The sequence below is a fragment of the Urocitellus parryii genome, chromosome 1 (assembly GCF_045843805.1).
Source record: "Urocitellus parryii isolate mUroPar1 chromosome 1, mUroPar1.hap1, whole genome shotgun sequence".
NCBI classification, from domain to species: Eukaryota; Metazoa; Chordata; class Mammalia; order Rodentia; family Sciuridae; genus Urocitellus; species Urocitellus parryii.
In genome coordinates this window covers 61,124,121-61,149,779 of record NC_135531.1, presented here as the reverse complement: position 1 = coordinate 61,149,779, position 25,659 = coordinate 61,124,121, and the positions used below count along the sequence as shown (strand labels likewise).

General features: G+C 41.0%; 1 protein-coding gene, 1 long non-coding RNA gene and 1 other non-coding gene across 7 annotated transcripts in view; 2 read left to right on the top strand and 1 right to left on the bottom strand.

Annotated features, from left to right (window-relative positions):
- Positions 1-13,088, bottom strand: part of LOC113185972 (uncharacterized) — an 18,866-nt gene extending 5,778 nt beyond the window's left edge. The window contains exons 1-3 of one of the 3 annotated variants that reach the window (XR_003301201.2): positions 13,021-13,088; positions 12,808-12,934; positions 12,349-12,693 (exon numbers count right to left, since the gene is read on the bottom strand). This is a non-coding gene — a long non-coding RNA (uncharacterized LOC113185972). Of the gene's footprint in view, positions 1-12,348; positions 12,694-12,807 lie in introns of all 3 variants that reach the window. The other 2 variants (XR_003301202.2, XR_003301200.2) reach the window with 2 other exon arrangements.
- Positions 10,474-25,659, top strand: Zbed3 (zinc finger BED-type containing 3). 3 transcript variants are annotated; one of them, XM_026393275.2, is made up of 4 exons: positions 13,180-13,308; positions 16,111-16,255; positions 19,612-19,685; positions 21,653-25,659. In XM_026393275.2, the coding sequence occupies exon 4, from the start codon at positions 21,667-21,669 to the stop codon at positions 22,372-22,374; it is 708 nt and encodes a 235-aa protein (XP_026249060.2). In that variant the 5' UTR covers positions 13,180-13,308; positions 16,111-16,255; positions 19,612-19,685; positions 21,653-21,666; the 3' UTR covers positions 22,375-25,659. The 3 variants fall into 3 exon arrangements, with proteins under 3 accessions (XP_026249059.2, XP_026249060.2, XP_026249058.2); XM_026393274.2 differs by lacking the exons at positions 13,180-13,308; positions 19,612-19,685 and adding an exon at positions 10,474-10,556; XM_026393273.2 differs by lacking the exon at positions 19,612-19,685.
- LOC113185988 (small nucleolar RNA SNORA47) lies at positions 19,367-19,504 on the top strand. Its single transcript, XR_003301207.1, has one exon. It is a non-coding gene; the product is annotated as a small nucleolar RNA SNORA47 (small nucleolar RNA).

Here is a 25,659-nt window from a genome sequence, read left to right as displayed (position 1 = left end):
ATGTTTATAGCAGCACAATTCACAATAGCTAAACTGTGGAACCAACCTAGGTGCCCTTCAATAGATGAATGGATAAAAAAAAATGTGGCATATATACACAATGGAATATTACTCAGCAATAAAAGAGAATAAAATCATGGTATTTGCAGGTAAATGGACAGAGTTAGAGAAGATAATGCTAAGTGAAGTTAGCCAATCCCAAAAACCCAAATGCCTGATGTTTTCTCTGAAATAAGGAGGCTGATTCATAGTGGGATAGGGAGAGGGAGAATGGGAGGAATAGACGAACTCTATACAGGGCAGAGGGGTTGGAGGGGAAGGAAGGGGGCATAGGGTTAGAAATGATGGTGGAATGTGATGATCATTATTATCCAAAGTACAGGTATGAAGACATGAATTGGTGTGAATATACTTTGTATACAACAAGAGATATGAAAAATTGTGCTCTGTATATGTAATAAAAATTGTAATGTATTCTGCTGTCATATATAAAAATTTTTAAATAATTTTTTTTAAAAAGGCAGTTCTCCTGGGACTCCTTGGTAGCTCTCTCCAAGGCGTTGCTATAAAAGCCGGAGTTCAGCCCCACCCATTCTTTCTCTGCTCCATGTCTGAGAGGTAATCAATTGCTTGCTCCCACCATTGCCATCTACTATGTGCCATGAGGTGATGCAGTCCAGGGGCAGCCCTCACCAAGCCTTGCTAAGACATTTGGACTTGGAACCATCAAAACTGTGAGCTAAATAAATCTCCTGAGTAGCCTCTGGTATTTCATTTTAATGGTGAAAGCTGTTTAATATGGCTACAATCTGAGTAATTTATAAAGAATAGAAATGTCTTTCTCCCAATTCTGGAGGCTAAAAAGTCCAAGAACAAGGGCCCAGCACACTCAATACTTAGTGAGGGCTGCTCTCTGCGGCAAGATGGTGCTTTGTGGCCAGGTGCTCCAGAGGGTGAATGCTGTGTCCTTCCATGGTAGAAAGCAGAAAAGGCAAAAGGACCAAAGGCCGTGTGTGTGTACTCTTTATAAAGGTCTTAATCTCAGTCACCAGGGAGAAGCCTCGTGATCTAATCACCTTTCAAGAACCCACCCGTCAATACTATTGCTTTGAGAATTCGGTTTCATGAATTTTGGAGGGTCCAGACAAAAGCCATGGCCTTTCTCATTGTCAACCATGGTGTAAAGAGAACATCCACTGTGCTAAGAATGCACTTCATCTCTCAAGCAGCCATGTGGCTTCCCACCATGGTGAAGAAGGCCCTGCCACATGAACCTCTCACGTGAGGCAGGCTTACAGGACTTCCCCAACCCTTGGATACCACTTAGCTTTCTGAGGGGAATGAAGAGTGCTTTCTTCCAAGTAGAGATCTGTCCTCATCACCAGGCTTCCAAAGGGATAACCCAGAGAAGAAAGGTAAAGGAATAGAAAGTTGGACCCTCCTCCAGCTTTATAACTCAGGAACCCTAAGCTTTGTTTGTTGATGGCTCTGTCCAAGGAAAACACGGTGGTGGGAGTTTCCATATGTCTTCTATTTAAATTCTTATAACAACCCTAAGTACAACTCCTATTATTCTGTTTTACAGAAAAAAAAGCAAAGGGAACAGAAAGGCCAAGAGGCTGTCCAACCTTTCGGAGCCAGTGCACAGCAGAGTGGACCCCTGGAAACTTGATGTCCAAGGCTGTGTTCTCTACTGCTGTTCTGCCTTTGCTCCTGATGGCTTGTGCCCATCTGTCCCCTCAGTTCTGCTCCCTCCCCAAAAGCATCTTGTCAACAGTGGGCTTCTGCTCAGAACAGACTGAACCAAGTTCCAGAATGTGGAGTTCTGCTCTCTGCTCTGTTAAACAGGCCCTGAGTTTATCATCCTATTAAGTAATTTTCACTATACTTTAAATATAGAAGTAACTTCAGGAGATATACAGCATTTCTGAACTTCCCATGTACTATCGATATGTAATTTATGGGGAAAATGAGAACTTCGTATCATATTCAAATGGAGAACTATTTGAAAAAAAGGGGGGAAATATCCCATCATAATGAGTTATGGAGAAAAATAACTAGGGTATATCTTACTAGTAAATAGGATTATAAAATAGCTTTGTTTGGAAGTATAAATTAAATGTTCATGCAGCCTTATATTTTGAGTTTTTTCATTAAGAATTATTTATTCATTTGTTTGTTTGTTCTAATCAGTTATACATGACAGCAGAATGGATTTTTTTAACTTTATTTTTTATGTGGTGCTGAGAATCGAACCCAGTGCCTCATGCGTGCTAGGCAAGTGCTCTACCACTGAGCTACAGCCCCAGCCTGCTCTTTGATTCACTGTACACAAATGGAGCACAATTTTTGACTTCTTTGGTTGTACATGAAGTAGAGTCACACCATTCGTGCAATCATACATGTACCTAGGGTAGTGATGTCCATCTCATTCCACCATCTTTCTTTCCCCCATTCCCCCTCCCTCCCTTCCTCCCTCCCCTTTGCCCCATCCAAAGTTCCTCCACTCATCCCATGCCCCCCTACCCTCCTACCCCCCATCACATTATGGATTAACATCCACTTATCAGAGAGAACATTCGGCCTTTGGTTTTTTGGCCTTGGCTTACTCTACTTAGCATGATACTCTCCAATTCCACTTACCTGCAAATGCCATAATTTTATTCTCTTTTATTACTGAGTAATATTCCATTGTGTATATATACCACAGTTTCTTTATCTCTTCATCTACTGAAGGGCATCTAGGTTGCTTCCACAGTTTGGCTATGGTGAATTGGGCTGCTATGAACATTGATGTGGCTGCATCATTTTCATTTTTATAACCTGATAAATTTCCCTACATATGACTGAGGCCAAATAATTTTAGATGTCAATTTGAAAGCTTTTAAGATGAGCACACTTAACACTCTTTGAAGTGTTTTTTGAAAACAGATATCATGGTATCTATTTTTTTTTTTTAGAGGAGGAAAACTTTATTTGGGGCCTAGTGGCTTCAGATATCACAGTGCATAGATAATTGGCTCCATTCCTTGAGGCTTAAAGTGAGGCAGAACATCATGTCAGAAGAGTGTGGTGGAGGAAGGTGACTCAGGACAAGAACAGGAAGCAGAGAGCCACTCTACTCACCAGATACAAAACATATACCCGGAAGACATTCCCCCAATAGCAGCCTCCTCCACCCACACCATAATATCTTCAGACACCACTCAGTTAATTCCCATTAGGGAAATAACTGATTGGGTAAAGGCTCTCGTAACCTAGATGTTTCACCTCTGAATGTTGTTACTGGTCTCACACAGGAGCTTTTGGGGAGTAACTATATCTAAACTAAAAAAGTCCATGGCCATCTCTCAATGCAGTTTATATTCAGTCCATTTCCAAGAGACCCCATTGTCTCAACAGTTCAATCATTGCCCAAATGTTCAATCCAAAGTCTTCTTTGAGAGTGAAGGCAAAATCATGTTATGAGCTCCTATAAAAATAAAAACGATTTAAAAGTATCTAATATATAAATATAAAGAGTGCATATTATCAATTTTGGAAGATAGGGGTAAATAAAGAAAGAAGGGGACCAAAGCAACTTATAAATCCAGCTGGAAAAACAAGTCATGTAGTTCTGTGTCTAGTATCTGGAACACAAATTATCATGATGTTATTTTCCAAGGTCTTATGTATCACCACCATTGTGACTTTGCTGGCTGCAACCCACATAGACACTTAGGCTTGTCTCCGCTCAATTTGTATAGCTTTTCTTGGTGGACATCCAACAATACTGGCATTTCTTAATCCTGTCTGTCTCTATGCAGCTTTAACTTCCTCCTCACATCTCTGTGCATCACCCTATTAGGGGCTGCCTGCAGGGATGCCAACCCTGGTGCACTTTGTTTATGTCCCAGCCCTTCCTTTGAAATCTTGGTGGAAGCCTCCATGACCCCCTAACTCTAGCTTCATGCATTCCTTCAGAAACAGCACCATGTGGTTCATACCAAGGTGGGCCACCATCTCAAGGAATAGCCAGAGTACATGCGTGTATGAGCATGTTGAAAAATCTTCCTAAGCCCCCTTGTTCAAGAAGGGTTCCCCACTTGTCTCTTCTCAAGAGAATTTTTACTTCCTTGAGTCTGAGATGGATGTGATCTTGCCAATTCCTTAGATGCCCTCAAGCCATCTTTCTTGTTTTTTTTTTTTTATTGTTGGTCATTCAAAACATTACATAGTTCTTAATACATCATATTTCACAGTTTGATTCAAGTGGGTTATGAACTCCCAATTTTACCCCGTATACAGATTGCTGTATCACATCAGTTACCCGTCCATTGATTGACATATTGCCTTTCTAGTGTCTGATGTATTCTGCTGTCTGTCCTATTCTCTACTATCCCTCCTCCCCTCCCCTCCCCTCCCCTCCCCTTTTCTCTCTCTACCCCTTCTACTGTAAATCATTTCTTCCATTTGTATTATCTTGTCTTACCCCTCCTTTCCTCTTATATGTCATTTTGTATAACCCTGAGGATCGCCTTCCATTACCATGCGATTTCCCTTCTTACTTCCTTTCCCTCCCACCTCTCAACCCTGTTAATGTAAATCTTCGTCTCAAGCTCTTCTTCCCTACCCTGTCCTTGTTTCCTCCCCTTATATCAAAGGAGTCATTTGGCATTTGTTTTTTAGGGCTTGGCTAGCTTCACTTAGCATAATCTGCTCTAATGCCATCCATTTCCCTCCAAATTCTATGATTTTGTCATTTTTTAATGCACAGTAATACTCCATTGTGTATAAATGCCACATTTTTTTAATCCATTCATCTATTGAAGGGCATCTAGGCTGATTCCACAATCTTGCTATCGTGAATTGTGCTGCTATGAACATCGATGTAGCAGTGTCCCTGTAGCATGCTCTTATTAGGTCTTTGGGGAATAGACCAAGAAGGGGAATAGCTGGGTCAAATGGTGGTTCCATTCCCAGCTTTCCAAGAAATCTCCATACTGCTTTCCAAATTGGCTGCACCAATTTGCAGTCCCACCAGCAATGAACAAGAGTGCCCTTTTCCCCGCATCCTCTCCAGCACTTATTGTTGTTTGACTTCCTAATGGCTGCCAATCTTACTGGAGTGAGATGGTATCTTAGGGTGGTTTTGATTTGCATTTCTCTGACTGCTAGCGATGGTGAGCATTTTTTCATGTACTTATTGATTGATTGTATGTCCTCATCTGAGAAGTGTCTGTTCAGGTCCTTTGCCCATTTATTGATTGGGTTATTTGTTATCTTATTGTCTAATTTTTTGAGTTCTTTATATATTCTGGTTATTAGGGCTCTATCTGAAGTGTGTGGAGTAAAGATTTGTTCCCAGGATGTAGGCTCCCTGTTTATCTCTCTTATTGTTTCTTTTGCTGAGAAAAAACTTTTTAGTTTGAGTAAGTCCCATTTGTTGATTCTAGTTGTTAACTCTTGCGCTATGGGTGTCCTATTGAGGAATTTGGAGCCCGACCCCACAGTATGTAGATCATAGCCAACTTTTTCTTCTATCAGATGCCGTGTCTCTGATTTAATATCAAGCTCCTTGATCCATTTTGAGTTAACTTTTGTGCATGGCTAGAGATAGGGATTCAGATTCATTTTGATGCAGATGGATTTCCAGTTTTCCCAGCACCATTTGTTGAAGATGCTATCCTTCCTCCATTGCATGCTTTTAGCCCCTTTATCAAATATAAGATAGTTGTAGTTTTGTGGAAGAAGAACTTAAATTATCACTATTTGCAGATGATATGATTCTATACCTAGCAGACCCAAAAGGGTCTACAAAGAAGCTATTAGAGCTAATAAATGAATTCAGCAAAGTGGCAGGATATAAGATCAACACGCATAAATCAAAGGCATTCCTGTATATCAGCGACAAACCCTCTGAAACGGAAATGAGGACAACTACTCCATTCACAATATCCCCCAAAAAAATAAAATACTTGGGAATCAACCTAACAAAAGAGGTGAAAGATTTATACAATGAAAATTACAGAACCTTAAAGAAAGATATAGAAGAAGACCTTAGAAGATGGAAAAATATACCCTGCTCATGGATAGGCAGAACTAACATCATCAAAATGGCGATATTACCAAAAGTTCTCTATAAGTTCAATGCAATGCCAATCAAAATCCCAACAGCATTTCTTGTAGAAATCGAGAAAAGAATCATGAAATTCATATGGAACAATAAAAGACCCAGAATAGCAAAAACAATACTAAGCAGGAAGTGTGAATCAGGCGGTATAGCGATACCAGACTTCAAACTATACTACAGAGCAATAGTAACAAAAACAGCATGGTACTGGTACCAAAACGGCGGGTGGACCAATGGTACAGAATAGAGGACACAGTAACCAATCATGGTATCTATTGATCATCGTCAATAAAGAACCAGGTCATCGAGGTGGGCCTGGGGCTGCTACTTCTTGGGCTTGCCCAGCGCACCTCTCAGAGCAGGTAGACACTCATTGTTCCTTACCCATCCTTCCTGTGTTCCAGCAGCCCTCTTTGCTGGGGAAGCTGCCTGGCGCTCTGACTATGTGGTCAAGTGAGTGCTAGCATCTTCATCACCAGAAAAGAAAAACAGCCCAGTTGGTGCTTTATCTAGTCCTTTACTAAGATGTTTCAAACTTGAGCTAAAGAAAGAAGAACAGCTAGAACATGTGAGCCAAGGAGTTGCTGGCAGCTTGTCTCTGGGTGGGTGGGGAAGTCAGTCTGAGAGAAAGCTCTGACACTCTGGGTGGGGCTGTTCCCCCTACCAACACCCAGGTGCCTTCCAGGGGTCTGGTTAGATGTGGGCACACACATCAAGGCACCTTTTCAAGAGACCTGAGGTCTGCATCTGTTCTCAAGCCCACACTTAAGTCACAGATGGAAAGAATTCTCAGCAGTCATATGAATTTTCATGCCTTTAGATGGTAATGTACTCCACCTCAGGTCCTCTGTGGGCATTTTATGCAATTCATCTCATTTTATCCTCACAACAATCCTATGGAGGTAGGTATTATTATTATCTCCATTTTACACATGAAAAACAAAACCAAACAAAATTCGAGACTCTGCGATGTTAAGTAACTTGCCCACTGTCACTTCATTGCTCAGCTTTTTACCATCACCCTGAAGGAAACTTTCTTCCAAGTAGATTTGAACTGTTCTTTTGTAGACACAAACTCCAAAAACAAATCTAAACAAAAAGCCTGATACAAAAGAATTTTAGAAAGTGTACACATTGCTGGCATTAGGTTCATATATCCACATAGTTGTGCAACCATTACACCATCCACCTCCAGAATTCTTTCCTCTTCCCAAACTGCAACTTTGTACACATTAAAAACTATCTCCCCACTCCTTGTCCAGCCTGTGGCAACCACCATTCTGCTTCCTGGTTTTTTTGTTTGTTTGTTTTGGAGTTTTTTTGTTTTTGTTTTTGTTGTTCTGAGCATCAAACTCAGGGACTAGTCTGAACAAGTGGGCCAATGTAACAATGTTCTCTGGGGCCAGGCTCTTTGTGCAGGGTCACCTCCCTGTGTCCTGTCTGGTTTTTACCACTGGGCTACATCCCCAGCCTTGCTTCTAATGTTGAATTTTCAATCCCTCCAAGGATACTGAGACCTAATGGCCCAGCATCATATAAGGCTTTAGAAGGATGGAGGAGATATATGAGATCTGATTGCTGCCTGTTATGGTTTAGATATTAGGTGTCCCAAAAGCTCATGTGTGAAACAATGCAACATTTAGAAGTGAAATGATTGAGTTATAAGAACCTTGGCCTAAGTCGTGCATTAATCCCTAGGTAGTGGGTAGTGACTGTAGGCAGGTAGAGTGTGGCTGGAGTATGTGGGCCCTGGGGATGTGCATTTGGGGTGTATGTTTGTTCTTGTCAAGAGGAGTGCTCTCTCTTCTTCCTAGTGTCACGTTCCCAGATGCTTTCCTCCCCCACACACTTCTACCATGATGTTCTGCCTTACCTGGAGCCCCAAGGAACAAAGTCAGTCATCTATGACTAAGACCTCTGAAACCATGTGCCTCAAAATGAACTTTCCTTCCTCTAATTGTTCTTCTCAGGTCTTTTGGTCACAGCAATGAAATGGTGGGCTAAAATATTGCTCTGAGATCATTACAGTGGAGCTGTGAAGGCAGGACTAGCTTCTAGGAAACAATGTGCCAGGAGTCTGATACTGAGAGGACAAGAGAAATTTAGACAAAGGAGAGACCCTTATAAGATGGTGTAGCCTAAGAAGTCTTCCGGGACTCAAAAAGCTAGTAGGAGATCTGGTTGGACAGAGAGAAAGAGTCTGAATTGATTAAATCATAAATCCAGGCAGGCAGGCTGGGTCATTCCAAGGAGATCCAACCGAAACCAAAACACAAAAACATTCTGATAGTTTCTCAGGGAACACAGCAATAAACCCTACATCTGTAAATCAGACTTCTGCTTGTCCCCAAAAGCCACACATACACGGATAGTAATTTACTCTTTTTCCATTGCAAAAATAGACACAACATAAATAATTTAATGCTGGGGGAGGATGTTGCTCTTTATAATTATCTCAGGAAATAGAAACAGCAGCTCTTTTGTGAAAGTCAGTCTTTTCCCATTGGCAAAAGGAGTTCATAAAAACTTCAAAACTTGTGTGGAATGTCTGATCACTAGGGTCAGGTCACATCAACCCAGACTACAGATGAACTCCTGGAATCATAGCAAGATAAGTTTGCAGATGTCCACTCCAGCCAGTCACACTAGTGCTTTAAACAAAAAAGAGGGACTCCTAATCCCACCCTGTCAGCTCTTTGAACAAGTGGGCCAATGTAGCAAAGTTCTCTGGGGCCAGGCTGTTTGTGCAGGGTCACCTCCCTGTGTCCTGTCTGCTCTGCTCTCTTCTCATCCAACCATAAGCTTCACCTAGGGACCCTGGTGGGTGAGTAAGAACAGGAGTCCTATCACTGTCACCCGTATTGCTTCGTTTTTTCTTTTCTCTCTTACCCTACTATGGTTTGGATATGGTTTGAGTGTGTCCCTTGCAATTTCCCCAGATGCCTTACATTTCTTCTGGAAGCTTGGTCCCCAGTATGGTTGAGAGGTGGAGTCTGGTAAAAGGTGGTTAGGTCATGGGCTGCCACCCAAGGAAGAGATTAATACAGGTCTGGTGACTGGATTTGTTCCCAGGGGAATGGGTTGTTACAAGGGAGTGTGGTGCCTCTTCTGACTCTCTCTTCCATAAGTGGCATTCACCCCATCACACGTGCTGCCATAATGTCTGTCAGAACTGAGCATGGTACCATGCTCTTGAACTTCCGGAACTGTGAGCTAAATAAACCTATTTCTTGGGTATTTTTTTTTATAAGAATTAAAAATAGTCTAAAGCACCTATTCCTTCTCTTTGAAATATAGCAATTTTTTTTAATTTTTAATATTTATTTCTTAGTTCTCGGCGGACACAACATCTTTGTTGGTATGTGGTGCTGAGGATCGAACCCGGGCCGCACGCATGCCAGGCGAGCACTCTACCGCCTGAGCCACATTCCCAGCCCCAAATATAGCATTTTTTAAAAAAGTCATACCCAAGGGCTGGGGTTGTGGCTCAGCGGTAGAGCGCTCACTAGTATGTGAGAGGCCCTGAGTTTCATCCTCAGCACCACATAAAAATAAATAAATAAAATGAAGGTATTGTGTCCAACTACAACTAAAAAAATAAATATTAAAAAAAAAAGTTGTACCCGACTTTTAGGGGGAAAAAAATATTTCTAAGTGTGTCCCATAGCAGGCAGATTTTGATTGTCACTGTCTAGTCATATGCACATATATTTGGAAGAGAATGCAAACATGGAACTAAATGAAGCAGCTAGAAAGAGCACCACGGGCCTTTCTGAGGCATCTTAGAATCATAGAAGAGAAAGAATGTGAGGGGCAGAGGGTGGTCTTTGCCTGCCTTACCTCCTAGCTTCCCCCAGCCTTAGAGAATGTAGTAGTGTATGGGGACTAGATGCATAAACCCCACATAGGAGGGTGAACTAATGGATTCTGAAAAAGGAGTTGAAATTCTGAGACAAATATTTGAGCCACTTCTTCCTAATAGCTCTGGTAAATATAAAATAACTCCTAATACCTTTTAACGACTCCCATAGGAATAAAGCCATTTCTTTCTGCTACCAAAAGAATGTGGTCCAGGTATACAGCTTGGTATTTCAGGGCTTTGAGGCAATCTCCATAAATATTTTTCTCAAACTGAACAGCATGGCCCCACTAACACCTTGATTTTGACTTCTAACCTCTACACCTAGGGAAGAATAAATATCTGATGTTTTAAGTCACTCTGTGTACTTTGGCAGCCCTAAGAAACTAATAGGGTAGATATTCTATATTTGACTCTTAGCCTGCCTGGCAGCTAACATAAGAAAACAAGTCTGTTACATAATCCTCAGTGGGATTAAAAGGTTCCATTTATTCAAGGGATGCAGATCTTGACACTGAGACATCAGAGAAAGGTCTCCACTGGACCCTACAGAGAAAACACTGCAGGATGCAGCAGAAAATGGTGGTAAGTGCCATCACAACACTACATCTGATAATTAATTTTATGCAACTATTTCCTACAAGGTGCCTCACCAAAAGCAGATGGCATGACACCATGGGAGGGCTTAGCAAAAGCACAACTAGGAAACAGATGAAAGAGGGGACATTTTATCAACTTATAGAAATAAAAAGAATTTGAAGGAGTACTATGGACAACTATGTACCATTAGATAATGTAAAGGAAATGTTGTTTATTTATTGTTAAATTAATGATGAAAGTTAGGAGAACTCCCACTACCAAGAGAAGAAAAATGTTTTCCCTGCTGAAACTTCAACAAGGAATGTGAGATGAAGAACAGTGATTAGATATTTGAGACACATTTTATAATTTCAATTTACAACTATAAGGAAGAAGTTTCTGATAACAGAATAAAACACAGGGAAAACAAGTTCCTTTTCTCTGGACTTCAAAAATAAATGAAAAACACATCTGGTTAGAATAATGAATGTGTAATGCCAGGAGTCCAAATTCCACCATGTTCCTGGTCTTGTTTAAATGCTGCCACACTGAAAAATATATAGCTGTTCTCAATTTAGTATGGCACTTGAATGTTTCCTCTTACATTGACTGTCCCTTTTTTCCTAGAGTTGCATTTGTCCTACCCTCTTACTTATTATTTTCTTGAGGGCAGGAATGGTCTTTTGAAATTCTAGACTCCTACTCAGGCTTAAAATACCACTTGGCAAGCCAGGTACAGGTGAAACTTTGTAATCCCAACTTCTTGGGAGGCTGAGGCAGGAGGCTTGCAAGTTCAAGGCCAGCCTCATCAACTTAGTAAGACCTTTTCACAAAATAAAAATAAAAAGGTCTGGAAAAGGGAGGGAGAGGGCAAGGGGGTTAAAAAAGGTGGGGGCCTGGAAAAGGGGTAAAGCTCAGAATTAGAGCATCCCTGTGTTCAATCCCTGCAGGGGGGAAAAAGGCACTTACTGAAAACTCTTCTGTAAACTAATGAAAAAAATCTTGTATTTCATTACATGGTCATTTTAAAGACAAATGGATTTTTAAGGCATTCAAAACATTAAAGCTGGGCGGGGGTTGTGGCTCAGCAGTAGAGGGCTCGCCTAGCACAGGTGAGGCCCTGGGTTTGATCCTCAGCGCCACATAAAAATAAATAAATAAAATAAAGGTATTGAAAAAAATGTTTAAAAACAAACAAAAAACATTAAAGCCTTGACTGGGGACATAGCTCACTTGCCTGACATGCAAAAATGGACCTACGTTCAACTTCCAGCACTGAAAATAAAGTCTCTTGTTAAAAAGAGTTGCTAGATAAAACAAATTTAAAAAGTTGTTCACATAGTAAAACATGAATTAAATAGTTTTAACCTGATTCCTTTATTCTAGTTATGTCTACAGCCATAAGTATCATTTCAGTCAGATTAAAAAAAAATAGTAACCTAAAAGTTAACATTTACATTGCAAATTTCTCTCTTTAAAAGACACCCAACTAGTTTTTTCTTCTGAAATCATTCTTGGGATGGTAAGGAGAAATTCCATTAAATAGACTTTGCAACTCTAGTTTCTAGAAAGAATCAGGTTAAAAATATTAATTGAGGGTCTGGGGGTGCAGCTCAGTGGTAGAGCAGTCACTTAGCACTTAGCTTAGTATCTTGGGTTAGATCCATAGCATCAAAATGACAAAACAAACACAAACAACAAAAACTTGAACCAAAGCAGGACCGGTCAGTTGTATTACTGCACTCAGTAATTCTTGTTCTATTTTAAGATAATTATACATCTCTCTGCTCATTCTCACCTGACTTGCAAATATTCCTTATAGATGTATGGAAGTATGCTTTCTTCACCTTGGGCAGCAAGCCTGGTCATGTGATTTTGCTTTGGTAAATAAAATGCAAGCAGAATTCAGGCCCCCACAATGTTTAAGAGCAGCATGTGTCAGTTGTGTACAAGAGCTGATAGTTTCATCCAGGAACTTGGCAAGGCTCCTGTTAAATATGGCAGATTGAAATTGGCCATGGTGAGAGTATTTACACCATTGAAATAGCAAACATTACAAATCAGGACTTTCCCCTCTGCCCCAAAGTTGGTTTACCAGCACTCCAGTGAGCATGTTTCAAAAAGTTAATCTTTGACCTGGATCCTGGAATAAAGAAATTGGTAGAGTCGAGTCAAGCCTGCAATGTAACTGATGTAATTTTCTTCAGAAATAGAGCTTTATTATTATAAATCACTGAGTTGTAGGGGCTGTTTGTACCTGAGTATAAACTAGGCAAACTGGTACACCATGCTGGTGGTGGACGCCAAAGAGCTCTGCCTTTATCTGTCCAGACCTTGCCTGGAGGGGATTTCTTCTAACAACTTGTGACTTCACAGCCCAGAACCTGAAAGGATGAAAACTGCGCTCAGAGCTCCAGACAGGGAATCCAGGTCTTGGAAGGTTAACGCAAAGACATAAAATAGTAGTCACATTTTAAACTTCACTAAGCTGCTGCATCACTTAAAAACCCTGGCAAACACGTCTATCCTTCGTGGGCCTGGATGATTTTAAGAGTAACTCCCCCACCGCGTTCTCTTAAAGGCCACCGCTAGTCTCCGTCCTCCTTCTCACTCCCACACACTTGAATTGAGCGCTGTGTCTTTAAGGGGGAAGCGGAGGTTTCCGTTCGCGACAAAATGTCTGCTAGGAGCCTGGAGGGGATGGGCGATCAGGACTCGCCACCCGCAGGGGACTCCGGCCCGTGTCGCGGGCCTCGCGGTGAGTGTGGGCCTGGTATCCCGCGAGCCGCGCCGGGGCCAGCGGCCGGGGCGTGGCAGGCTGCATCGGGAAGGTCGGGGCCGCGCGGGGTTGCTGCGACGAGAACCCGAACGTCGCGGCCACCCGCCAGGGATCGCGGGGACCACGGGTACGCCTGTTGGCCGCAGACGCCCAGCCCGCGCATCAACAGGTTGCGCTGTGCAGGGGTGCTGGGCGTGCCCTGCGCTATTGTCGTTATTGCAGAAGATGCATTGGATGCGGGGTTCTGCGTAGAGGCCGGGCTTGCTTGCTTTCCATCACCTCCTTTTTTCACCTTCTTACAGACTCTTTTCAACAAACTTTTTCGAAATATCGAAAACTATCACCACTTTCCTACTGTCTCTTTATAAAGTTTTGCTTTTATTGTTGCAGTGAGACTGTTAACAGCGCTAAGGGCTGGGCGCCCTGCAGTGGGCCCTTTCTTTAATTGGGACTTTTGTTAATGTGTCCCACCTGTGGAGAGAGAACCACAATGCCAGCCAGATGCTCAAACTAGAGTCCCCACCCCCACTCCTTCTGCTGTGGTCTTCAAACAAAAGGATTTCCTGATCTTTTGGGAGTTATACCAGAGCAGTTAGCTGTAAATACTTTGCTGTAAATACTGTAAATACAGTAGCCAAAAGTGCAAAGCTTTACCAGCCAGTGTTTTCTCCACTCCTAGAAAGAAAAAAAAAAAAAAAGTATTTGCAACCAATTGGACTTCCAAATAGCCCAAATTACAAAGTTAAGGTGTTTAAGAGCAGCTGTTGCAGAATTGCTTGATAAGTTGACATAATTAGAGCCATTACTTGCTATATATTTTATTCATATTAGTAGTTTTTCTGGCCAAAAAGTAGTTCAAGGCAACTGGCAACAGAAAGCATACAATATGTAAAAATGCTAAGAGCCCAAACTGGTTCTCAATTTAAAAATCTTTTTGTGAGTTACAAAGGCCTTCGAAGTAGGGCACCTTTAAATCCCTCTAATTCATATTAAATTATGCATTTCTACAAGATAAATGAATGGCCACCTTTCCTTTTAGAACCTTATGTATGAAATAAAGTAATGCAGATCTGAAATAAAGGTCCACTTTATAGCAGAATGTTTTACAATTTTCATTTTTAAAAATGCATTACTAGAGAGAGAATGCTCCATTGCCTTTTAGCTAATGGTAGAAAGATCTAAGAATTTGGCTTATGACATTTAGGGCACATCTCTGATTCACCAGATAATTAGCTGTGGGTCCAGTAAATTTTTTCAATCCACAAATAACCTTTTTCTAAATGTTTTTACACTTAACTCTTTATTCCCCAACCTAGGTATTCACATTTTACAGTTTAGAGTTATTTTTACTTGCTTTTGAAAGCTGCAAGCCTCATAATTGCAAACTAATTTTTCTAATTGTCTGGATTTGTTTATAGATACATGAATACATGGCAGCAACCTAATAGGTCAACAGAGATGAACAGATAACAATGAACTGTGATTTCCTGACATTTCAGTAGCCAAAGCTAATTATTTCTTTTACTTATTGTGTTCTACTTTGGTTTGTCACTGGTGGATGGAATAAATGAAAATCTTTCTTAGTGTTTTCACACAGTCTGTATAAATTTCACATTAGTGTGGACTTCTCACCTAATCCAGAGCTCAACCAAAGTATATTTGTGTTTCTCCCTGACTAATCCAACTAAAGTGATTAGCCATGACTGCAGAAGGACAAATGGAGCTATAATTCAGTTGTTCTTTTGAGAACATTATTTGGTTCTTTGGTCTTTAGCATGCTTAATATTTTTTATGGGTATAAGCATAAATATATAAAATAAAATTAGCTTTCATAGGGAGTTCATAGGATGACTACACATATTAAAGCAATGTGGGTCTGAGATAAATGTCTTCTTAAGAAAAGAATGCTTTACAATTTATATTTTTTAAAATGCATTAATAAGGGACGGGGATATGTGTAGTTTAGTGATAGAAGACCCTGGGTTCAATCACCAGAACTAAAAAACAAAGACCTTGAAAGTCTCTGCCTTTTAGCTAATGACAGAAATATCTGTTTGATTTATAATAATATTTATATAATATTTACAAAATTGAGCTCTTTTTTTCAATCTCTACATTGGTATTCAGGGAGATCATACTGAGGCTCTCAAGCTTTAACCTGATAGATTATTAGAACTTCTTCAGGATCAGACTCAAATGCAGAGATATTAGTGTGAATTTTTTGTTTTCACAGTCTTAGACATCATATCTTCCAGAGGATGGATGCTCAAAATAAAATTCAGCATAAGAGTGTTTTAGAGGCATGGTACCAATAATAACACCCTCTCCCTTTCCAGAAAATATCTAAAATATACATTTGTATCATGAGGATTCCCCCCATTGAAGACCACAAAAATTTCCATTGTTGAATTTGTTTCATGCTGGCAGTACTTTTATGTAGCTTCAAGATATTTTATTCTTTAGTTATACACTAAAGCATTGAAATTTTATTGGCATCAATCACTAATGGTAATAACAGTAATGGGTTTTGTTGGTACTGGGCTTTGGTGGTAGATAACACAGTGAATTTTATACCCAGTGGGGAAGGGCAGAGAAGAGATGCTGAGCACTATCAAGGTTAGTATGAGACAACAAGGCCTTGGTGCCAAGGAGCTGCCCCTTGCCTTCCCCTTCTGCTTTGTGAACATGGTATGATGGAATTCATCCTAATGAGTGAATACTGATCTGATCTTTATCAGGATATCAGAATTATTGTTGAAAACATTTTTTTTCCCCCACCAGGTGGTGAGCTTCCTGAAGGCAGAGAATACATGGTGTTGTTGAAATGCTCGGCAGCAGGCAGGCGCATTTGACCCTGGGCAGGTGCATTTGACCCTGGGCAGGTGCACAGTGAGCATTTGAACAGAGCTGGGTGGAATGAATGAATGTAAGCAAAGTAATAACATTTGTTGGCACCTTCGTAGTTGTTTTAAAAAATGTTTAAGGAGGGCTGGGGATGTGGCTCAAGCAGTAGCGCGCTCGCTTGGCATGCGTGCGGCCCGGGTTCTATCCTCAGCACCACATACAAACAAAGATGTTGTGTCCACCGAGAACTAAAAAATAAATATTAAAATTCTCTCTCTCTCTCTCTCTGTTTAAAATAAAATTCTCTCTCTCTCTCTCTCTCTCTCTCTCTCTCTCTCTCTCTAAAAAAAAAATGTTTAAGGAAATATTAAGGGAGCTCTAATTTTCCATTATTAGCTAATCACACAAAAAAATGCCCATGTTTTGTTATTGAGTCCTTGGAAAGGGACAAGTACATATCACAGGCTTCAGCTAACTAAACCCTTCCCATTATCTCCTTTGGCCTAAGTGATGGGCAACTTATTTTACATGAAAGTCAGTTTAGAAGTAAAAATAAATTTGGAGAATGAAGGCCTTGGATTTGTTATTCTTTTTTATTTGCTTTTTGTATTAAGAAAGTTCTGAGGGAAATCCTCCAGATTTAGACAGAATGTCCAACAGAAAAACAGATTTTAGCCACTAAAATTGCAATGTGGGTATGTCTAAACAGTAAATACTGGTAGCTTCTTTGTTGTTCATGCCTTAAATTTATATAACACTGAGGAGTCTAGCAGTGAGATCATTTGCATTATCTGATTTTAGTCACTTTTTAAATTTTTTGTTGTTGATGGACCTTTTCATTCATTTATTTATATGCAGTGCTGAGAATCGAACCATGTGAGGCAAACGCTCTACCACTGAGCAGTGATGCAAGACCTAGCCACTTGTTTAATGGCAGATAATCTTTTCAGTTTCCTTGACATGTGGGGAGATTGAGACTCAATTAGCTGTGCTCCATAGGGCCAGGTTAATTTCATTGAAAACAGCCAAGGCAATGAATGAGGTGTGTTGCTCTCTCCTTGTGTCCTGTACCTCCTGTGGATATAGAATCTCCTTCTGCTTAGGCAGGGCACTGACACTAAGCATCTCCACACACTGAGTTTCCTCCGGGATAGATGGCAGCATTCTATGCATGTAGATCTTCCAAGAAGCCAGCAATGGGCTTCCCAATGAGACTGGGAAGTCCCCTCCAGCTTCCATAGGTAAGGGTGGCCTATCTATGGTTTACATTATGAGGTGTCCCCCAAAAGCTCAGGTATGAGAAATACTAGAACATTTAGAAGTGAAATGATTGGGTTATGAGAGCCTTAACTTAATCAGTGCATTAATCCACTGATGGGGATTAACTGGGTGGTAATTCTAGGCTGGTAGTATGTGGAGGAGGTGGGTCATTGGGGTTGTGCCTTTGGGGTATATATTTTGTATCTGGTGAGTAGAGTCCCTCTCTGCTTCCTGTTAGTTATGTCCTGAGCCACATTCCTCTACCAGACTCTTCCACCATAATTTTCTGCCACATCTTGGGCCCAGAGCAATGGAGCCAGCCATCTGAGGACTGAGACCTCTGAAGCCACGAGCCCCAAGTAAATTTTTCCCTCTCTAAAATTGTTTTTGTTGAGGCTTTTTTGTCACAGTGGCAAAACAGCTAACTAAAACACCTTGCCTGAGCTCATATGCCTGAGGAGCCAAGCATTGTTTTATAGTTACTTTTTATTTATATATAGATCCTGCCATACACACACACACACACACACACACACACACACACTGCCTAAAAGTATGTATATGATCATATGCATAAGTACCTTTTTTTCTTTTGCTTTTGTGTCTCCCTCTTCCTCTTTTCCCTCCTTTCATATCAGCTACCACCACATCAAATCAGGGTCTCCTTCCTTATTTTTCTTCATATATATTTATACAGATGGGCCCCAACTTGCAATGATTCAACTTAGGAGTTTTTTGACTTTACAATGGTGTGAAAGTTATATGCTTTTGAACAACCAATTAAAAAAAAAAACAATAAAAAAGACTTATAAAACTTGTTGGAAAATTTAAAAAAAGAAAGTTATGTGCATTCTGTACAAACCATACTTTGAACTTGACCTTTTTCTGGGATAGCAATGTGCAGTACAATACTCATGTGATGTGGGCAGCAGCAACAGCTGCAGCTCCCAGTCAGCCATGTGATCACAAAGGGTAACAACTGATACTCTACAGTGTACTGCACTGCTAAACTAGGATGTTGAATGGGCTAAGTATATTAAATGCACTTTCTGCTTACAATATTTTCAACTTATATTTATTGGGATGCTACCCATCTCAAGTTGAAGAGCATTTGTATGTTGATAATTTCTATACAGATGTATTATTTAATGAGATCATTTTATACACACTTTTCTACATTTTGCTTTTCTGTCTGAACAGTTCCTCCAGAAATTCCTCTAGGACATCTGACAGAGCTTCCCTCCTTTTACATGGGTACATAATATTCCCTGGTATGACCAGATATTATGAGCCCAGCCACTGTGATGTTAAGCATTTCCATATTTCTTTTTTGCTATTCTAAATAAGGTTTCAATAAACACCCTACCACATATGACTTTGTATATTGGTGCTTTTAGTTTTACAGAATAGATATTATATCTACTTTTAATTAATATGGAAATTATCAGATTGCATTCCCCAAAGCTGTTATATCTTCACTAAAAATGTGTGAGTATGTTCTTTTCTCAGCTTCCCTTCTAGCTTTGGCTGTTAAACCTCTTCACTTTTGTTAGAATGATGGATACAAAATGATCTTACTGTTACTCTTATACAATCTCCCTGAATATGAGATGTGTGTTTTTACAAGTTTTCTGGCCATTTGAGTTCATTCTTTGATCATCTGCCTGCTCTTATTTCTTGCCCATTTTTCTATTTGGTGGCATGTTTTGTTCATGTCCGTTTGTGAGAGCTTTCTGCATGTTCTATTGTGACTCAGGAGTTTCCCAGACACTCTCTTCCAAGTTAGATGGCTGAAAGTAGGATCAGTTGAGATGAATTCAAGGATGTCTTGTAGAGCTGGGCAGGCTGTATGACTGTGTTCGTCAACTGTGGGTCATTCTTTGGATACTGAGTCTGAAAAGAAGAACATATTGGGCCAGAATACAGCCCAGTGTGGAGGACTGAGAAGGTGAGGCAGTCTCATACCATACTGCTTTCTACCGGTTAAGACCTCCAACAGCGAAGGGTTGCCCAGGCAGAGGATGTCCCTCTGCCAACTTCGGAGGGGCAGCACTGTGCTGGCCGACATTTGTGGTACTGTTTGTCCATGGCTCAGATGAGGCTTTCCACTAAATCCACAGGGTCATGACAGTAAAATCAGTGCTTCTTACTCTCTGCCCATCTTAACTCTTATAACAGATGGCATTCACACAGGTGACACTCCTCTGGATATCCCAGAATTTTCAAGAAAACAAGAGACAACTTGCACAGAGGTAAAAAGCATGATAGAAATGGGTCACCTCTGGCACTCTTAGGGGAAATATCAGCAAAGATGACTCTCAGGCTTTGGCACAGAGAATCTGCAGGTTGCATACAGTTTCCAGCACCTACCTCAAGAAAGCATATCAAAATGCAAAACAGTAGTCTTGATGTTACTGAAAAAGTTTAATTTTTTTAAAACTTATGAAATAAACCACAGAAATTCATTGCAACACTACCTCCACTTTTGTATATACCCATTAATTTAAAAAAATAAAGAACTACAGAAAGATTATACACAGTGTAAAAGGAAATGGAATTCTAAAAAGGAAAAAAGCACAGAAAATTTGAGGATTAAGAAAAATGTTTCTAATTCTAAAATCTTGTTCTGTTTACCAACCATAATTGTTACCTTTCTTGAAGGTATCTATAACCTCTCATCCCACCTACTCCTACTTTCAGGACTTCAGCAATTTAATAAATCCCTTGAGGGAAATGTAGGATTTTATTTCTAAAGAACTTTTACTTATCATGAATAACCACATTTAAATTAAGTCCTGTGTATCAGAAGATGCATAGCCATTTTTTATGCTAGAAGAGATCAAATATTTGTCTTTTATGATGATTCTGACAGACTATCTTTTTTTAATGTGAGAGAGCTGCTAAATGGCATGAGTGGACTTGCTTGGTGGGTAAAAGAACAAATTAGGTTTAAAAAATTTTAATGCATCTCTAACAAGATTATTAGCAATTGAATTAAAAGCTTATACTAACTGCTATTATTATAGTGGCTTATCTTTCCTGTTCTCATCTTTGTCTTCAGTCATTCCCAGTTGTGTTTAACTAGAGAGATTCTGGAACTTTTATCATCTCCACTGCTGCTGATTTAGAACCTGACAGTATACACAGGCACTGGACAGTTCACTGATCCAGCTTTTTCCACCTTAACCTTGACATTAAGATAAGTTGTCAGAAGAGCTTAAGGGATCTGTCATATGTTCTCTTATTGTTTTTAAATTTTCAAAGTAAGATTATCCAGAATCATACGTTTGGATCTTCATCAACTTATTCCTAAACAAAAAACTTCACCTTTCCTCCACCCTTTTTTGGATATGTTATTGTAATAGTGAGTTGGTTTCATAATATAAAACACTGCAGTGATAGTTATCACCTTACATTTGAACCCTTTTAACACAGATAATTAGTTAGACAAAACAACACACTGTTTTCTTTTTCTTCCTTAGGTACAAGTATTGTGCAAAGCTTCAGAACTTGCAAATATACAGAGGGACCATTTAGTTAGGTTGAGAAATGAATATAACTAGTTTGGGCTGGGCATTCCTGTAATCCCAGCAATTCCAGAGGCTGAGGTCAGATTGCAAGTTCCAGGCCAGTTTGGGCAATTCAGTGAGACCTTGTCTCAAAATAAAAAATAAGAGCTGAGGATGTAGCTCAGTGATAGAGCACCACTTTCAACCCCCAATACCCAGAAGGAAAAAGAAAGGCTGTTCACCACTGGCACTTCCACAGCTTAAGTTTAAAAACAAAATTTTCATTTCCCAAAATTTATTTTCTGCTTGTTTCTAAATTTTAGTCTGCAACACTGTTGAGAATGATACATAAAAGAACCTCACCCTTTTTCTGAAAAGAAAAATAGTGTGTGTGTTAACCAAGTTGTCTTAAAACTACAACACTTATTTAAGCTAGTTTTTTTCAGCTCAAGAACCTTAGTTTCTCACAATTAGTATAAATACATGGGACACGGGGACCCATTGGATTCCAAAGAGAATTCCTAAGGCTGGACAATTGTAACACGTTTTTGTGATGCATCAGCACTTAACACTGTTAAGGAGAAAGAAACCCAGACAACTATTGCCTTTGCACATGAAAGGGAGGCAAGGTTTCTTCATTGGCTAACTACAATCATAGTTTTGTGTGTAGATGATGATAATGATTCCCTTTCTTCCCCCTTTGGATGCAGACACTGCAGAAGGAATGAGGAGTGTGGAGCTGGCTGTGACCATGGGAGAAAGCAGTAAGCAAGACGACGCGGAAGCACCCTGTGGCGGGTGTGCGGGTCTGCCCCTGGCGCCTGCCGGCCTGCTGGGAGCGCCATACTCCGAGGCCTGGGGATACTTTCATTTGGCCCCGGCACGTACAGGGCACCTGTCAGGCCATTGGGCCACCTGCCGGCTCTGCGGAGAACGGGTGGGACGTGGCCCTGGCTTCCAGGCGGGAACCTCCACACTGTGGAAGCATCTGAAGAGCGCGCACCGCCGGGAGCTGGAGAAGAGCGGCGCCGGGTGCTCACCGCCTACTCCACCCTGTCTGCTGCCGCCCTCCAACCCGGCCGCAGCAGCAGAAGGTGACTGGGCAAACTTGTTAGAGCAGATGTGTGCGCTGGCAGTGCGCTGCAGCAGACGTGAGCAGGAGCTAGAGCGGCGCGAGGCAGCGGTGGAGCTGGGTGAGCGCGCCCTGGAGTGCAGGCGCAGGGAGCTTCAGGAGCAGGAACGCGCCGCAGTCCGAGCGCGCCTTGAGTTGCAGGCTGAGCGAGCAGCTCTGGAGGCGCGGCTGGGGGAGCTGGCGGAGGTGAGGCATCGCGAGGGCTCCCAGCACTGGGCCGCTGCGTGGCCCCTGCCTTTCAAAGAGGAGGCCGAGGAGGGAAGGGATGATGGGTGCGTTGTCACGAAGGTCCTGCTGTAGAGGACCTTGGTTACTTCCACCAGCGCGTGGCAGCGCTCCTGCAAGTGGGACTCGGACCAGTGCTCTCGACATCTCCTGGGCACAGAATGAAGTGTCGCTGCCACCAAATGTGGGCCTTCCACGCGATTCTGATACCAGAGCAGAACCAAAATCATTTATTCTCCAGGTACCTGGGAAAGAGCCCCTTTGGCTTCCTGTGCCGTCAGGCTTAGTCGGGCACAGGAATGGAGCTGCATAGCAGAGGAAAACAGCCCTAGTCACTCCAGTGCAGGGCCACTTAGGACTGGTGACTAAAAGGACAGAAGCTTCTTTATACACTAAGGACTTATACTATGTGCCTATATACCATACCAGCCCAAAGGAGAGGGCACGGAAATGAGGATAAAGGTTTTTACCCACAGGACAGTTTTACTCATCAAATGCATAATGTTTGCCCAGTACCAAGTTGTGGGAGAAAAAAAAAAATGCTCTTCAGAGTTCTCTATATTTATTATCTCTAGAACTTATCAGGGCTGACTGCCCAGTTTTATTCCTCTGCCTCCACTTGTTCAACCAGTGCCAGGTGCAACCTGTTTCACCTTGCTGTATTCAAATCCAGTGGCAGGTATAGTACTTTTCCCCTTCCTGCCACCATAATAGCAAGACATCTTATCACTAGGAAGAGCAGTTCCTTCCCCACATCTTCATGGACCTCACTTCTGGGCCAAAACAGAAAGCATCCTTCCATCTAAGGCTACATCTTTCTGCCATGTTTTCACACCCTTTCTTTTCCACACAGGTGTTTGCTCTCCTAGCATTCTTCCCTTTCCTGAGTATCTTCCTCAGCTATGTTCAGTTTTTCTGTACTGAAAAAATTCAGCCCAGCAGGGTCAAGTAATCCTTGCTGCTTCTACTTCCTCCCCATTTATTACTTCTTCACTGCTGGTCAGCGTTCCATGCAACATTCCACTCTTTCCAAGCCACTACAATATGATTTGTATTCAGTCTTATTTTGATTCGTCTCTCCCTTTTATAATCCCTTCTTTGGTAGGTGGAACCTGCTTTTCCTCCAAAGAATTGCTTTTCCTGGTTGAGCTGGTTCCCAAATAGTTTTTCCTCAGGCCTCCTTTGTACTCATTAATATTGAAAATCTCCATCAGGGCAAAGTTAGTAAAATCAATACCCCATATATATGTACCCTCTACCTACATTGAACAATTGTTAATATTTTGCCTTACTGACATTTTCTTCTCTGTGCCCTATGCATGTGTAAACAATGTTCCACCCAAAAGGATTTCAGTATGTATTGCCCAAGAATGAAGCCACGATTACAGTAACTTTTCTATGGCCTCTAATACAAGTCCTGAAACAAGATACCCCCATTGTATGAAGAATCATTTTTTTTTTATAGAACAAGGTCCGAAGTCCATGCATTACTACTAGTTATAACTTACATCTCATAGTTTAGAACAGCCTCCTGATGATTCTTCCCCCATGACACACTTTTTGAAGCTTCTACCTATATTCTGTATTTGGCTGATTATTTTCCAGGACGATTTCTATTGCTCATCTCATAGAGCTACAATGAACTGTCCCAGCAACTCCTATCTCCAGGCTCAACTGGGTCTAACCCTTCATGCCCAGTCCCATTATATGTCACTTGCCCCTATTTGCATATCTTCCCATCACAAATGGAAGGCGGAAACTTTTCAACTGCATCCTTTCACAAAAAGCTGAATATTTTCTAGGCACTTAAAGTATACCAGGCACATAATACACATTCTACATGTATTATCTCACTTTATTCTTACAGCAGCTCCATGGGGGAGACATTGACACTATATTTTACAAATAAGAAAAGGGAGATAAAGGGGTTAAGTAGCTTGTGCAAGATCACAGCTAGTGAGTAGGGATGGGATCCAAATGTAATAAGTCCTTCAGTATGCAATTCTCCTTCCAGAGCGCTCCACATCCCTCTTAGTCACTGGGATGGACACCTATTTCCTTCCTAACTCCATTTTTAGTTACTGAGTAACTGGAATTAGTGACATGAACATTTACTGAGCATTTACCAGGTTTCACAGCTGGGCTAAATACCTTACAAGAATTATTCTGCAGCACAGCAACTCCATGCATACACCCATTTTGTAGATCAGACAGGCTCAGAGGACTTAATGTCTTCATAATCATATAACTGTTATAAAGCAGAACAGGATTTGAACTTCAGTCTCATTGACTCCTAGGCACTTGCTCTACTAAGTCTGTTTCTGTAAAATATTGCTCCTGCCTGCCTTCTGACTCAGAACTCATTTGTCATTCATCTGGGATTCATCTTACCATCCTTGTTTTCCCATACCACCCACTACCTAACACCATGGCCAAAAAATTGTCTGCCCGAGGTTAATGTTGATTACATCGATTTTCCTGCTAAAAAACTGAGATCACACATCACTTGCTTATTATAGCAAACTTTGTGGCCTTACATTCTCTTCCTCCTCCCCCACCCTGTGCCAGTCTTATCTATCCCCTCCCCTACATGTACTATATGCTCCAACCAAACTGAACTCTCTTCTTGACATGCCCTGATCTTGACACCTCTGTGCCTCAATCCGCCTTCCCTCCACTTAAACCCCTTCAATCTGAGAATGAAAAATCCTACCCAAGAATGGGGGTATAGTTTCGCGGTACTGCCCTTGCCAAGCATGTACAAGGTCCTGGTTTCAATCCCCAGCACCTCAAAAAATAAAAATTATCCCCGTTTTCCACAAAACTTGCTTTGATCTCTCCTTATTGAGAGGCATTTTCTTACCTTCTTGGATTCTGCTAAGCATTTTGTGTCACAACTCTTCATTTAGCACATGGCTGTGTGGGTTCTTGTCTTACCAACCCTGTCAGACCCTGAGCCCTTGGGATAAGTTGTTCTCAATTCTTCTACTCTTACAGTGCCTTGCAAATAATAGATGCTCAATAAATATTTGAGGTATGGAATCCACTTGGTTTAAGACTTTTACAAGTTAGTTTTCCTGTCATCGGTAATATGATTCTTCTTGTCTTTTATTCTCTGAGTATAAGCCCTAACAGAAAAGAAAAAAAAAAAGCCTAAAAGGAAGTAGCAATCATTTTCTGAAGCTCAGTCAATAAAGATTTTAAAAGTTCCAGTTATTAGGCTGTCTGTTTGGTTTGAATCCAATGAACTATTCTTACAGATATTTTTTCAGGAATACTTTTTGTAAAACTGTTTTTCTCATTATATAATTAATATAATGTCACAACCTATGAATAACAGTAAAAAAAAAAAAAAACCAA